Source organism: Gekko japonicus, unplaced genomic scaffold, assembly GCF_001447785.1.
Source record: "Gekko japonicus isolate JY-2015 unplaced genomic scaffold, Gekko_japonicus_V1.1 scaffold142, whole genome shotgun sequence".
NCBI classification, from domain to species: Eukaryota; Metazoa; Chordata; class Lepidosauria; order Squamata; family Gekkonidae; genus Gekko; species Gekko japonicus.
In genome coordinates this window covers 1,658,710-1,670,543 of record NW_015174848.1, presented here as the reverse complement: position 1 = coordinate 1,670,543, position 11,834 = coordinate 1,658,710, and the positions used below count along the sequence as shown (strand labels likewise).

Genomic DNA, 11,834 nt, shown 5'->3' with positions numbered 1-11,834 from the left:
GATTAATCAGCATCGTATGTATATTCTGCGTATAAATGTCATACGTTGTAAGTAGTATGTACATTGCATAAAAATCTGGCATACATTGTAAGCAGTGTTCCCTCTAAGCTGAGTTAGTGTGAGCTAGCTCACAGTTTTTTAGCCTCCGGCTCACACATTTTTGCCTTAGCTCAGGAAGGATGGCTCCAGAGCAAACTAATTTATGCAGTAGCCAAATCGTTCGCTCACAGCTTTAATGCCAGTAGCTCGCCAAGTTGGATTTCTGCTCACAAGACTCCACAGCTTAGAGGGAACATTGGCTGAGAGAGCTCTTGACAGAAACGGCTCTTTTTCAAGGACAGCTCTTGTCAGAACTACGGCTTGCCCAAGGTCATCCAGCAGGTGCAAGTGGAGGAGTGAGGAATCAGACCCGGCTCTCCCAGATTAGAGTCCACGCTCTCACCACGAGTCCACGACACCAAACTAAGGTCCCTTATGTGAGACACTGCATGCTAACCCCCCGCCATTCTCCATTCCCCTCAGATTTTTTCTTAATGCTCCCAGCGGAAAAATGAAAAATGTCTCCTATGGAACAAGAGTTCTCTTTCAGATTAAGGATTTATTTACTTCAATTATACCCCCCCTTCTCTCCAATGGACCCCCCCACACACACAAGTTGGCTTACACTCTTCTCCTCTCCTGCGTTTTACCCTCAGGGCTGAGTTCTCATTACCCTTTCTGACACGCCCGGGGGAAATGCTGATGCCACTTTGGGGTCAGGAAGCCATTTTTCTCCAGGCCACTTTGGCTGGAGATCCCGGAGGTTTTCTTTTGTCATCTTCTGGGCATGGAACAGGGGGTCACTGGCAATGCTCCCTCTAAGCTGTGGAGTCTTGTGAGCAGAACTCCTACTTTGCGAGCTACTGGCATTAAAGTTGTGAGCAAGCCATTTGGCTCCTGCATTAATTAGTTTGCTCTGGAGAAATGTTCCCTCTAAGCTGTGGAGTTCTGTGAGCAAAAATCCTACTTTGTGAGCTCCTGGCATTCAATTTGTGAGCGAGCGATTTGGCTACTGCATAAATTAGTTTGCTCTGGAGCCATCTTTCCTGAGCGAAGACAAAAATCTGTGAGCTGGAGGCTAAAAAACTGTGAGCTAGCTCACACTAACTCAGCTTAGAGGGAACACTGCTCTGGAGCCATCCTTCCTGAGCTGAGACAAATATGTGTGAGCTGGAGGAAAAAAAACTGTGAGCTAGCTCACTCTAACTCAGCTTAGAGGGAACACTGGTCACTGGCAATGCTCCCTCTAAGCTGTGGAGTCTTGTGAGCAGAACTCCTACTTTGCGAGCTACTGGCATTAAAGTTGTGAGCGAGCGATTGGGCGACTGCATAAATTAGTTTGTTCTGGAGCCTTCCTTCCTGAGCTAAGACAAAAGTGTGTGAGCCGGAGGCTAAAAAACTGTGAGCTGGCTCACACTAACTCAGCTTAGAGAGAACACTGGTCACTGGGTATGTATGGGGGGAGGTATTTGTGAATTTCCTGCACTGTGCAGAGCGTTAGACTAGATGACCCTGGAGGTCCCTTCCAACTCTATGATTCTAACCACCCTGTGAGGTAGATCAGGCTGAGAGCATGTGACTGGCACAAGGTCACCCAGCAAACTGCCAAGGGCAGAGTGGGGATTCGAACCCGAGGTCTCCCACCTCCTAATCAGGAACTCTAACCAACTACTGCCATGCCAGCTCCCACTGGCATGAAATTAAGGCAAGGTTTTAAAATGCTGTAACGTTTTGGAAGGGTGAAGGGCTTTCTAACAACCGCATAACTCTGGCAGGAAATATGCACGATTTCTAAGGGACCACAGGCAGTGTTCCCTCTAAGCTGTGGAGTCTTGTGAGCAAACATTCTACTTTGTGAGCTACTGGGCATTAAAGTTGTGAGCGAGCGATTTGGCCACTGCATAAATTAGTTTGCTCTGGAGCCCTCCTTCCTGAGCTAAGACCAAAATGTGTGAGCCAGAGGCTACAAAACTGTGAGCCAGCTCACACTAACTCAGCTTAGAGGGAACACTGACAGGGCAAAAGAACAGCTGCCCATTTGGGAATTAACAAAAAAACCCCACACACGCACGAACATGAAGCAGCACTTTAAAGCCACTAGCCAATGGGAGGTTAATTCCCTGAGCCTGTCCCTAGAAACCGCTGGTGGCGTGGAGAGGAAAGCGGCCCTCAATCCAGGTAATAAAAATGTCCTTGTGTTTACTACAATCTTAGCCGTTTCTGTTTTCAGCTCGTCCCCGTTTTCCTAATTGGGGAAAACACTAAGCCACGCTTACCGTTCTTTTAAAAAGAGACAGAGCAGCCAATATTTTTAAATACTGTAAACATACACCAACAGCATTTTTATGCACCAGTGCATGACACGCTAAGAAAGCACACCTGAATCTGATAAGAAAGAGGTGCTGCATGACAAGTTTCCCTCGAAACTGGTTCGTCCAGGATCTTTCGTGACTTCAGAAGTTCCTGGAATGTTCCTCTCTGGACATGCTAGGCTCCCCACCACCACCACCAAAAATAAGTTATTGGCATTAGGCAGGGCCCCACAACAGTCTACAGGTGCTGCGGCCAGCGGCGGTGTCACCCCTGGGCAAGAGAACGGCAGTGGGCACCCCATCGTTCACTTCTGCGTAACAGGCTGCATTCACTGAAACCCCCCTCCTCCCCCCATGGTTTCAAAGGACTTCATCAAGGTTGTGATATCAGCTCTGCCATTGAACTAGCCCTAGAAACTGATCGTCTCCCCAAGAACCCAGTAACTGACCAAGCTGAATGACAGCACTGGGAATGGAGTAAAGCAGGGGTGTCAAACATGTGGCCCAGGGGCTGGATCAGGCCCCCGGAGGGCTTCTATCAGGCCCGCAGTGGAACTGGCCGTCTCCTGCTTCCAGTTCTACTGCTGCTGCTGCTGCATCGTAGCCTGCTTCGCCATACTCTCTTAATCACTCACCCATTTCATGTTTTAACCTGGGTCCTAGACTCAGAACTCTGAGCATGAGGTTTCTGTGCTGAATGTCAATAAACCAAAAGTAGGTTTGCAGCTTACAGAGCTAACGTTTTAGGCATGTTGTTATGTTAAGTAAAAAAAAAAATTATTTATGTTTGTGTCCTTTATAAAGTTTATATCTCTGCTACCTGGCATTACATTTTATGACACTCATGGCCCGGCCCGACAAGGTTGCATTTATGTCACACCTGGCCCTCGTAACAAATGAGTTCGACACCCCTGGAGTAAAGCTTTGCAAAAGTGAAGGCCGCTAACAGTGAAGATTTGCTGTGATTGCTGAACTGAGTTTAACCCTGACCTGGGTAGCCCCAGCTAAATATTGTATGGCTTTCAAGGTTTTTCAGTGTAATTCCTATATTTACTGATATTATTGTAATTCTTTGTTTTATATGAAGAAAACCAGCGATTTGCTGTTTGTATTCAAATGTTACAATTGTCTGTATTCAAGTGTTACAATAAATAAAATTGTTTTGGTTAAAAAAAAAAGAGGAGGAGGAGGAGGAGATTGGATTTATACCACGCCCTTCACTACCCGAAGGAGTCTCAGAGCAGTTTATAATCTCCTTTCCCTTCCCCTCCCCACAACAGACACCCTGTGAGCAATGCTCCCTCTAAGCTGTGGAGTCTTGTGAGCAAAAATTCCACTTTGTGAGCGACTGGCATGAAAGTGGTGAGCAAGCGATTTGGCCATTGCATGAACTAGTTGGCTCTGGAGCCATCCTTCCTGAGCCAAGACAAAAACATGTGAGCCGGAGGCTAAAAAACTGTGAGCTAGCTCACACTAACTCAGCTTAGAGGGAACACTGCCTGGAAGGCGGGGGGGGGGCTGAGAGAGCTCTCTTGAAAACTGCCCTTGAGAGAACAGCTCTGAGAGAACTTGTGACTGGCCCAAGGTCACACCAGCAGCTGCAAGTGGAGGAGTGGGGAATCAAACCCGGTTCTCCCAGATTAGAGTCCGCACTCCTAGCCACTACACCGAACCGGCTCTGACCACTGGACTTGTCCAGAGTTGCTACATAGAGGCGGACAATGGCAAACCAGCTCTGCTCATCTCTTGCCATGTCAACTTTACGGGGTCACCGTCACTCAGCCGTGACTTGGTGGCACTTCCCGCTACCACCAATAAACTGAGTTAAGACATGCCGTATATTTAAAGGACCGTGAACTAATGGCAAAAAATATCTGCCATGACTATCCTATAGGGAATGTGGTCGGGATTAATCACTTCTTACTATTCCTGGCTTCATCTTGGGGCTGTCTGATTTAACAGCCCAGCCGGTTCCTATTAATGGCGCTTCCGATTCTGCTAGAACACAGACAAGGAGGCTGTCGTAAGAAGAGCCCTACTAGATCAGACCAGTGGTCCATCCAGTCCAGCATCCTGTCTCACACAGTAGCTAGCTGGTTCCTCTGGAGGTCCCAGAACAGGGTGGAGTGGCTGAGGTTGACTCCTGGCACAGGTACGCAGAGGTTTTCATCCTCTGAACGGGGAGGTTCCCTTTAGTCACCATTGACTAGTATCCGTGTCGTGCAAAATACAGAAGATGCCTTTGATGCAGCTTTGTTTCGAACTGTGGGAAGCACTATGAACTCTCTTAAGATAGAGATCAACTGCTGAACACCCCAGAAACCGCTCCAGCAGGACGGGAGTACGGAAGGTACGGTAGCTGCAGCAACTAAATCTCTTGGTGGCAGCCAACTCCGGGAGCCAAAAGCAGGCTCCTGGCCTCCACTCCCTCCCTAAAATAGCTTTCCCATAAACCTCGCTGCTGACAGGGAGGGGCCACGGAATGGGCAGATTCTCTCTCTTTATCATCGAAGGTCTCCAGACAACATTTAAAGCAGGTAATCACACAGGCCAGGTAAGGCCTTCACGCTTCACTGCAATTAATCCAGCACTGTCGTGTCCCCACACTTTCCAGATTGCTCAGCTGTGCACAGCAGTGTGGCTTTAAATCTCTTGCTTTCCTGTAGGAATGAGATGAGAAGATGGGGGGGGGGGGGTTTGAAACACCCTCCCAATTTTTGAACACCAAAGGAAATAATGACTTAGTCACGGGGTCCTAAACACGGAAACTAGGAAAACCCCACATCCAGGTTAAGGAATTGGGATCAACTCCCCCTACCTTTAGTTGTTGTAGATTTTCCGGGCTGTGTGGCCGTGGTCTTGGCCTTCTGGACCTGACGTTTTGCCGGCAGCTGTGACTGGCATCCTCAGAGGTATAACACAGAGAGATCGAGCACTCTCTGTGTACCTTGACACAGAGAGTACTCCATCTTTCTGTGTTATACTGCTGAGAACAATTCCAGTCACAGCTCCTGGCGAAACGTCAGGCCCTACAAGGCCAAGACCACGGCCAGACAGCCTGGAAAATCTACAACAACTAATGAACTCTGGCCCTGAAAGCCTTCGACAACATATTCCCCCTACCTTGCTTCTACACCACATCACTTCCTTCATTGTTAAGGTATTGCAAACAGTCCTTTTCAGCGAATAAGAAGTCTACAAAAGAAACTATAAGTAAGCAATTTCACAGGGCAGCCATGTTGGTCTGCTCTGCCAGTAGGAGAGGCAGATTCCAGTCCAGGAGCACAAGATTTCCAGGGTGCGAGCTTTCAAGATTCAAAGCTCCCTTTCTCAGGTGTCTGACGAAAGGACCTCTGACACCCGAAAGCTTGTACTTCGAAAATCTCGATGGCCTCTCGGGTGGCTCCTAAACTCGAACCTTGCTGTGCAAGTAAATAAATCTCTCATCCTGCTTCTCTTCGTTCACACTCCATGAGACTCTGCTCCATACCCGGCTCGCCAGGGTTATTTTTGGGCAGGAACAGAGTTCCGGCTGGCTCCCGAGTTGGCCACACCCAGCGGGAACTCATTAGCATAATAGGCCACACCCAACAGCAGGAACTCATTAGGATTGGCTACATTAGAGGTGTGTGGCCTAACATGCAAAGGAGTTCCTGCTACAAAAAAAGGCCCTGGGTTTTGACAACAAACAAGGTAAACAGAATAAGAAGGGAAAGGTGGGTGTGGCTGGATGACCACACTTCTGGTAACATGGGGGTGTGGCCTAATGTGCTAATGAATGGTGCGGTCAGGGTGTGGCCTAATATGCCAATGAGTGTCTGCTGTTGGGTGTGGCCTATTATGCTAATGAGTTCCTGCTGGGCTTTTTCTACAAAAAGAGCCCTGCGGGCCCGCCATTCATCTCCCCGTCTTCCAAAATCCATCTCCACCCCCACCGCAGGAGCTTATTCGCCCTCTTTCCTCCAAGTGAACAAGGTCTTCCTTGCGCACGGAGAGAGACCCAGAAAAGAAACCACGCAAGCATGTTTCATTCCAGAGAAGCCAGTCATTTCCTTCCTCCCAAAGGAGCCCCGTGCCCACAGAGGATCCGCTTCCCCCCCCCCACAGGGAGGGGCAGCGAAGGCAGGCCCTGCCCCGCTTGTCTTTCCTGCACCTCCACTGCACTAGGAGCACAGGGGCATTCAGACGTTTCCTTTATTAAAACACCTCTAGAAGGGAGGATCAAAAGCCACCAAGAAGCTTAACTCTTCCCCCATCATCCGTTAGTCCAACTGTCTTCTCCCTAACCTGACGAGTACCCTGATCTGCATGGACCAGGTTAACATAAGAACATAAGAGAAGCCAATGTTGGATCAGGCCAATGGCCCATCCAGTCCAACACTCTGTGTCACACAGTGGCCAGAAATACCAGGGGCCATCAGGAGGTCCAGCATTGGGGCCAGGACACTAGAAGCCCTCCCACTGTGGCCCCCCACCCCAAAAGCACCAAGAATGCAGAGCATCCCTTGCCCCAGACCGAGAGTTCCTATCTGTTCCTTGTGGCTAATAACCACTGATGGACCTCTGCTCTTAACATAAGAACAGAAGAGAGAAGCCAGTGTTGGATCAGGCCAATGGCCCATCCAGTCCAACACTCTGTGTCACACAGTGGCCAAAAATACCAGGGGCCCTCAGGAGGTCCACCAGTGGGGCCGGGACACTTGGAGACCTCCCACTGTTGCCTCCCCCCCCCAAGCGCCAAAAATACAGAGCATTACTGGCCCCAGAGTTCCTATCTATCCCTTGTGGCTAATAGCCACAGATGGACTTCTGCTCCATATGCTTATCCAATTCCCTCTTGAAGCCGTCCATGCTTGTAGCCGCCGCCACCTCCTGTGGCAGTGAATTCCATGTGTTAATCACTCTTTGGGTGAAGAAGGACTTCCTTTTATCCATTCTAACATGACCGCTCAGCAATTTCATGGAGTGCCCGCGAGTTCTTGTATTGTGAGAAAGGGAGAAAAGTACCTCTTTCTTTACCTGCTCTATCCCATGCATAATCTTATAAACCTCGATCATGTCACCCCTCAGCCGTCGTTTCTCCAAGCTAAAGAGCCCCAATCGTTTTAATTTTTCTTCAAAGGGAAACTGTTCCAACCCTTTGATCATTCTAGTTGCCCTTTTCTGCACTTTTTCCAATGCTATAATATCCTTCTGGAGGTGTGGTGACCAGAATTGTACACAGGTTAGCCCGATTTCATCAGATCTCAGAGGCAAAGCGGGGTCGGCCCTGATTAGTACTCGAATGGGAGATCACCAAGGAAGTTGCTATGCAGCAGCAGGCAAAGCATCCCTGTTCTTCTCTCGCCTTGCAAACCACACGGCGCTGCCTGAAGCCGGCTGGGACTGGGGTTAAGAGAGCTGACAAACAGAACTTTTACTCCCTCTCCCCAAGTACTAGAATTTGAGGGCATCCAACGAAGCCGATGGGCAGTAGGCTCAGGATGGACACAAGGAAATACTACTTTACACAGAGAGTGCTTAAAAAGTGGAACCCAGCGGTTTGAAAGTGCCATTAATATCAAAATGAGCGCGATTAGATAAATGGGAACCTACTTTAGATGGTAGGGGGCACCCTCCCCCATTGTGGGGGTCGTTGGAGGGTCGGAGCTCGGCGGACAGCGAAAGCAGCGAGCGGCGAAAATGGCGTTCGGGTACATCGGTGGCGAAACCAGACGGCGGTGGAGAAGGCGGAGCCAGGACGATGCACGAGCATAGTGGCGCAGGTGGGGCGGAGCCGCAAGGACAGAGCCATGGCCGCGCCGAGCATGCCGCGCGGCAGAAGGGCCAACCAATCCACCACTGAAAAGATCGCCAGAAAAGGAGCCAGAAGCCGAAGCTGAAGACGACGGAGCCGACCCGAGAAAAGAAACCCCCCTCCCCTGGGTGCCGGTAGGGATGTCCCCACCCCTAAGAATTGTGGCCATAGGTTAGGGATAATGAATAACTGTAGCCGCTCAGAGACCCCTTCGGGGGTTAGAGCAGGGTAGCAAGTCGAAGAAATAAATAAATATAAATAAATAAATTTGCTGCCAGAGGATGGAGCGATGGTCACAGGCACAGACAGCTTGAAAAGGGGGTTAGATAGATTTGTGGAGGATAAGTCTATCAAAGGCTATCAGCCTTAGTGACTGAGGGGAACCTCCACATTCAGAGGCACTAATCCTCTGAATCCCAGAGCCAGGAGGCAACATCGGGGGAGGCTTCGGCCTCTCTGCCCAGTTGTTGACCATCCAGAGGAACTGGCTGGCCACTGTGTGAGGCAGGAGGCTGGCCTGGATGGACCACAGGTCTGATCCAGCAGGTCTCTTATGTTCTTATGAGATTTGATGGCAATTTCCACCACGAACCAGTCCATCACCTTTCTGAGCCATTCCCCTTCACTGCCCCCATCAACAAACTGCGGCTTAAGTTTTCTCCCAGAACTGGTCCCCCATAATAGTTTTTCACTCTTCCATATCTCCCCCAAACACTGACATGCTCCCCTCTGAAAAGAACCCTCCCCCAAAAAAATATTTCTTCTTTCTTACTGGCAAATCAAGGTGGGGGGGGGGGAGAAGGAATCATGTTCCTCAAAGGCCCCCCCCCAGGAGAATCCCTCTCCTCATTCTAACCCCAGAATCTTACCCTAACATAAGAATATCAGAGGACCCCTGCTGGGTCAGACCAGTGAAGGTCCATCTAGTCCAGCCTCCTGTCTCACACCATGTCCAGCCAGTTCCTCTGGAGGGCCAGCAACAGGGCAGAGAGGCCAAAGCCTCCCCCTGATGTTGTCTCCTGGCCCTGGAGTTCAGAGGTTTAGTGCGTCTGAGTGTAGAGGTTCTTATTTTACGCCAAGAGAATTACCAACATCTCTTCCCGCCTGCCATTGCAGCCCCTTCCTCGGCCTGCTGCATAGCTAGGGAGACCCATCTGCCCCCCACCCACCCACCCACACAACTTTTTTTGCTGTCCTGATAAAAAAAAACCCTCCCCAATGAAACGAGCCTTCCCCATCTCAGGAATGGCAGCCCCCTCCCACACCGAGACCCCCCCACACACACCTCTCCCAGGAACGCCAGCCCCACATTCCCTCCCAGCTACCCACTTGGGGGGGGGGTCTTTGCCTCCCCCTCAAGTGCTCCCCTGTCCCCCAGGTGGGGTCTGGTCCAGACACGCAGAAAGTTTCCTATATTGCCACAATAATACCCCCCCCCCATATAAGAATCTTCCAGTAAGGACTCTTTTCTGCAGCCCCTCAATCTCTGCCAAGGAGAACTCCCAGGCCCCATACATGCCACAGGCCCCCCCTCTGACCCCATAATTGCAACATATGCCCCCTATGGCCCCATACGTGCCTCAGGGCCAGCCCCCCAGGCCCCATAAGTGCCTGGCCCCATAAGTGCAACATATGCCCACCTCTGGCCCCATAAGTGCCACAGAGGACCCCCCGGTCCCATAAGTGCCACACTCGCCCCCCTTTGGCCCCATAAGTGCCACATATGCCCACCTCTGGCCCCATAAGTACCACACACGCCCCCCTTGGCCCCATAAGTGCAATATATGCCTTCGGCCCCATAAGTGCGTCTCACATGTGCCCCCTTCGGCCCCATAAGTGCCACATATGCCCCCTTTGGTCCCACAAGTGCCCTTTGGCCCCATAATTGCCACATATGCCCACCTCTGGCCCCATAAGTACCACACACGCCCCCCTTGGCCCCATAAGTGCAATATATGCCCCCCTTCGGCCCCATAAGTGCAATATATGTCCCCCTTTGGCCCCATAAGTGCAATATATGCCCCCCTCTGGCCCCACAAGTGCCTCAGCGCCCCGCACCCCCTCCTTCTCGGCCCTTCCCCACAGAAAATGGGGGTCTGACACCCCCCCTCACCTGTCAGGCCGCCGCTGCTGCTGCTGCTGCTCCCCCCAGACTCGGGCCCCGCCGCCGCCATCTTGGCTTCCTCTTCCTCACTCCTCCGCGCCTCCCCCTCCTCTTCCTCCTCCTTTGGCCGACTCTCGTGTCCCCCCCCACCACCACCCTGCAGTCTCTTTCCGTTTCTTTCTCCTCGCCCCCCCCGCGCTCTTCACTTGGTCTCGCCCGCTCTCGCTTCAAGCGCCGCCTGCGGGCCGCACCATCTGGGCGCCCACGGGGTGGCGGTGGGGGTTACGCCTCTTCCCTGTCTGTTTCTTCTACACCTCCCCCCTTTTCCTTCCGTGGATCCTCCCAAACGGCTTCGGAACAGCCCACACCGTGTGGGCGAGGGGGGGGGAAGAGGAGGAGAGAACGGAAACGGAAAAGAGAATGAAATCACCGCCTTGTTTATCACTGAACGGGGGGAGCCAGGAGGAGACCACTGCGCAGGCGCTGAAGGAAAAGGCGGTGGAAGACCTGGTGGAGGCGGCCCAGGGGGGATGTCACGTGGGAGTTGGCGTGGCCGCCTCCATGACAACAACAAAGGGTTCTCCTCCGTCGCCATCTTGGTGGTTCCTATAGCAACAGAACCTGCAAATCTTGAAGAGTCAGCGCTGCTGCTCCGTAGCATTCGTTGTTGTCATGGTGATGCTGCTTGCTTTGTTAGCATCACTCCCTAATCCTGATCTCACCTTTGCTGAGTGCAAAAGAGCAGGTTCTGGTGTCACTGTCATTCACCAAGGGGCTAAAAATGTCTCTTGGTCGCCCAACACGTTTGTGACACAACCGGACCAGGCGGTGTGGCGTAGGGGAGAGATATTGGCCCTCATTTCATGGCAGGCCTGGGTTCGAGTCCTGTTCTGTCATAGCTCCAAAGCGTCCCAAGTAAGAACACCAGAAGAGCTCTGCTGAATCAGACCAGTGAGGGTCTATCCAGTCCAGCCTCCTGTCTCACACAGGGGCCAACCAGTTCCTCTGGAGGGCCAACGACAGGGCAGAGAGGCCGAGGCCTTCCCCTCATAAGAACATCAGAAGAGCCCTGCTGGATCAGACCAGTGAGGGTCTATCCAGTCCAGCCTCCTGTCTCACACAGGGGCCAACCAGTTCCTCTGGAGGGCCAACGACAGGGCAGAGAGGCCGAGGCCTTCCCCTCATAAGAACATCAGAAGAGCCCTGCTGGATCAGACCAGTGAGGGTCTATCCAGTCCAGCCTCCTGTCTCACACAGGGGCCAACCAGTTCCTCTGGAGGGCCAACGACAGGGCAGAGAGGCCGAGGCCTTCCCCTCATAAGAACATCAGAAGAGCCCTGCTGGATCAGACCAGTGAGGGTCTATCCAGTCCAGCCTCCTGTCTCACACAGGGGCCAACCAGTTCCTCTGGAGGGCCAACGACAGGGCAGAGAGGCCGAGGCCTTCCCCTCATAAGAACATCAGAAGAGCCCTGCTGGATCAGACCAGTGAGGGTCTATCCAGTCCAGCCTCCTGTCTCACACAGGGGCCAACCAGTTCCTCTGGAGGGCCAACGACAGGGCAGAGAGGCCGAGGCCTCCCC

At 51.8% G+C, this 11,834-nt stretch overlaps 1 protein-coding gene across 2 annotated transcripts in view; it reads right to left on the bottom strand.

The window, feature by feature from the left end:
* Positions 1-10,628, bottom strand: part of PIP5K1A (phosphatidylinositol-4-phosphate 5-kinase, type I, alpha) — a 119,057-nt gene extending 108,429 nt beyond the window's left edge. For both annotated transcript variants that reach the window (XM_015424512.1, XM_015424513.1), the window contains exon 1: positions 10,262-10,628. In XM_015424512.1, coding sequence (XP_015279998.1) covers positions 10,262-10,322 — 61 coding nt within the window. In that variant the 5' untranslated portion in view covers positions 10,323-10,628. The remainder of the gene's footprint in view (positions 1-10,261) is intronic.
* Between the last annotated feature and the right edge of the window lie 1,206 nt (positions 10,629-11,834).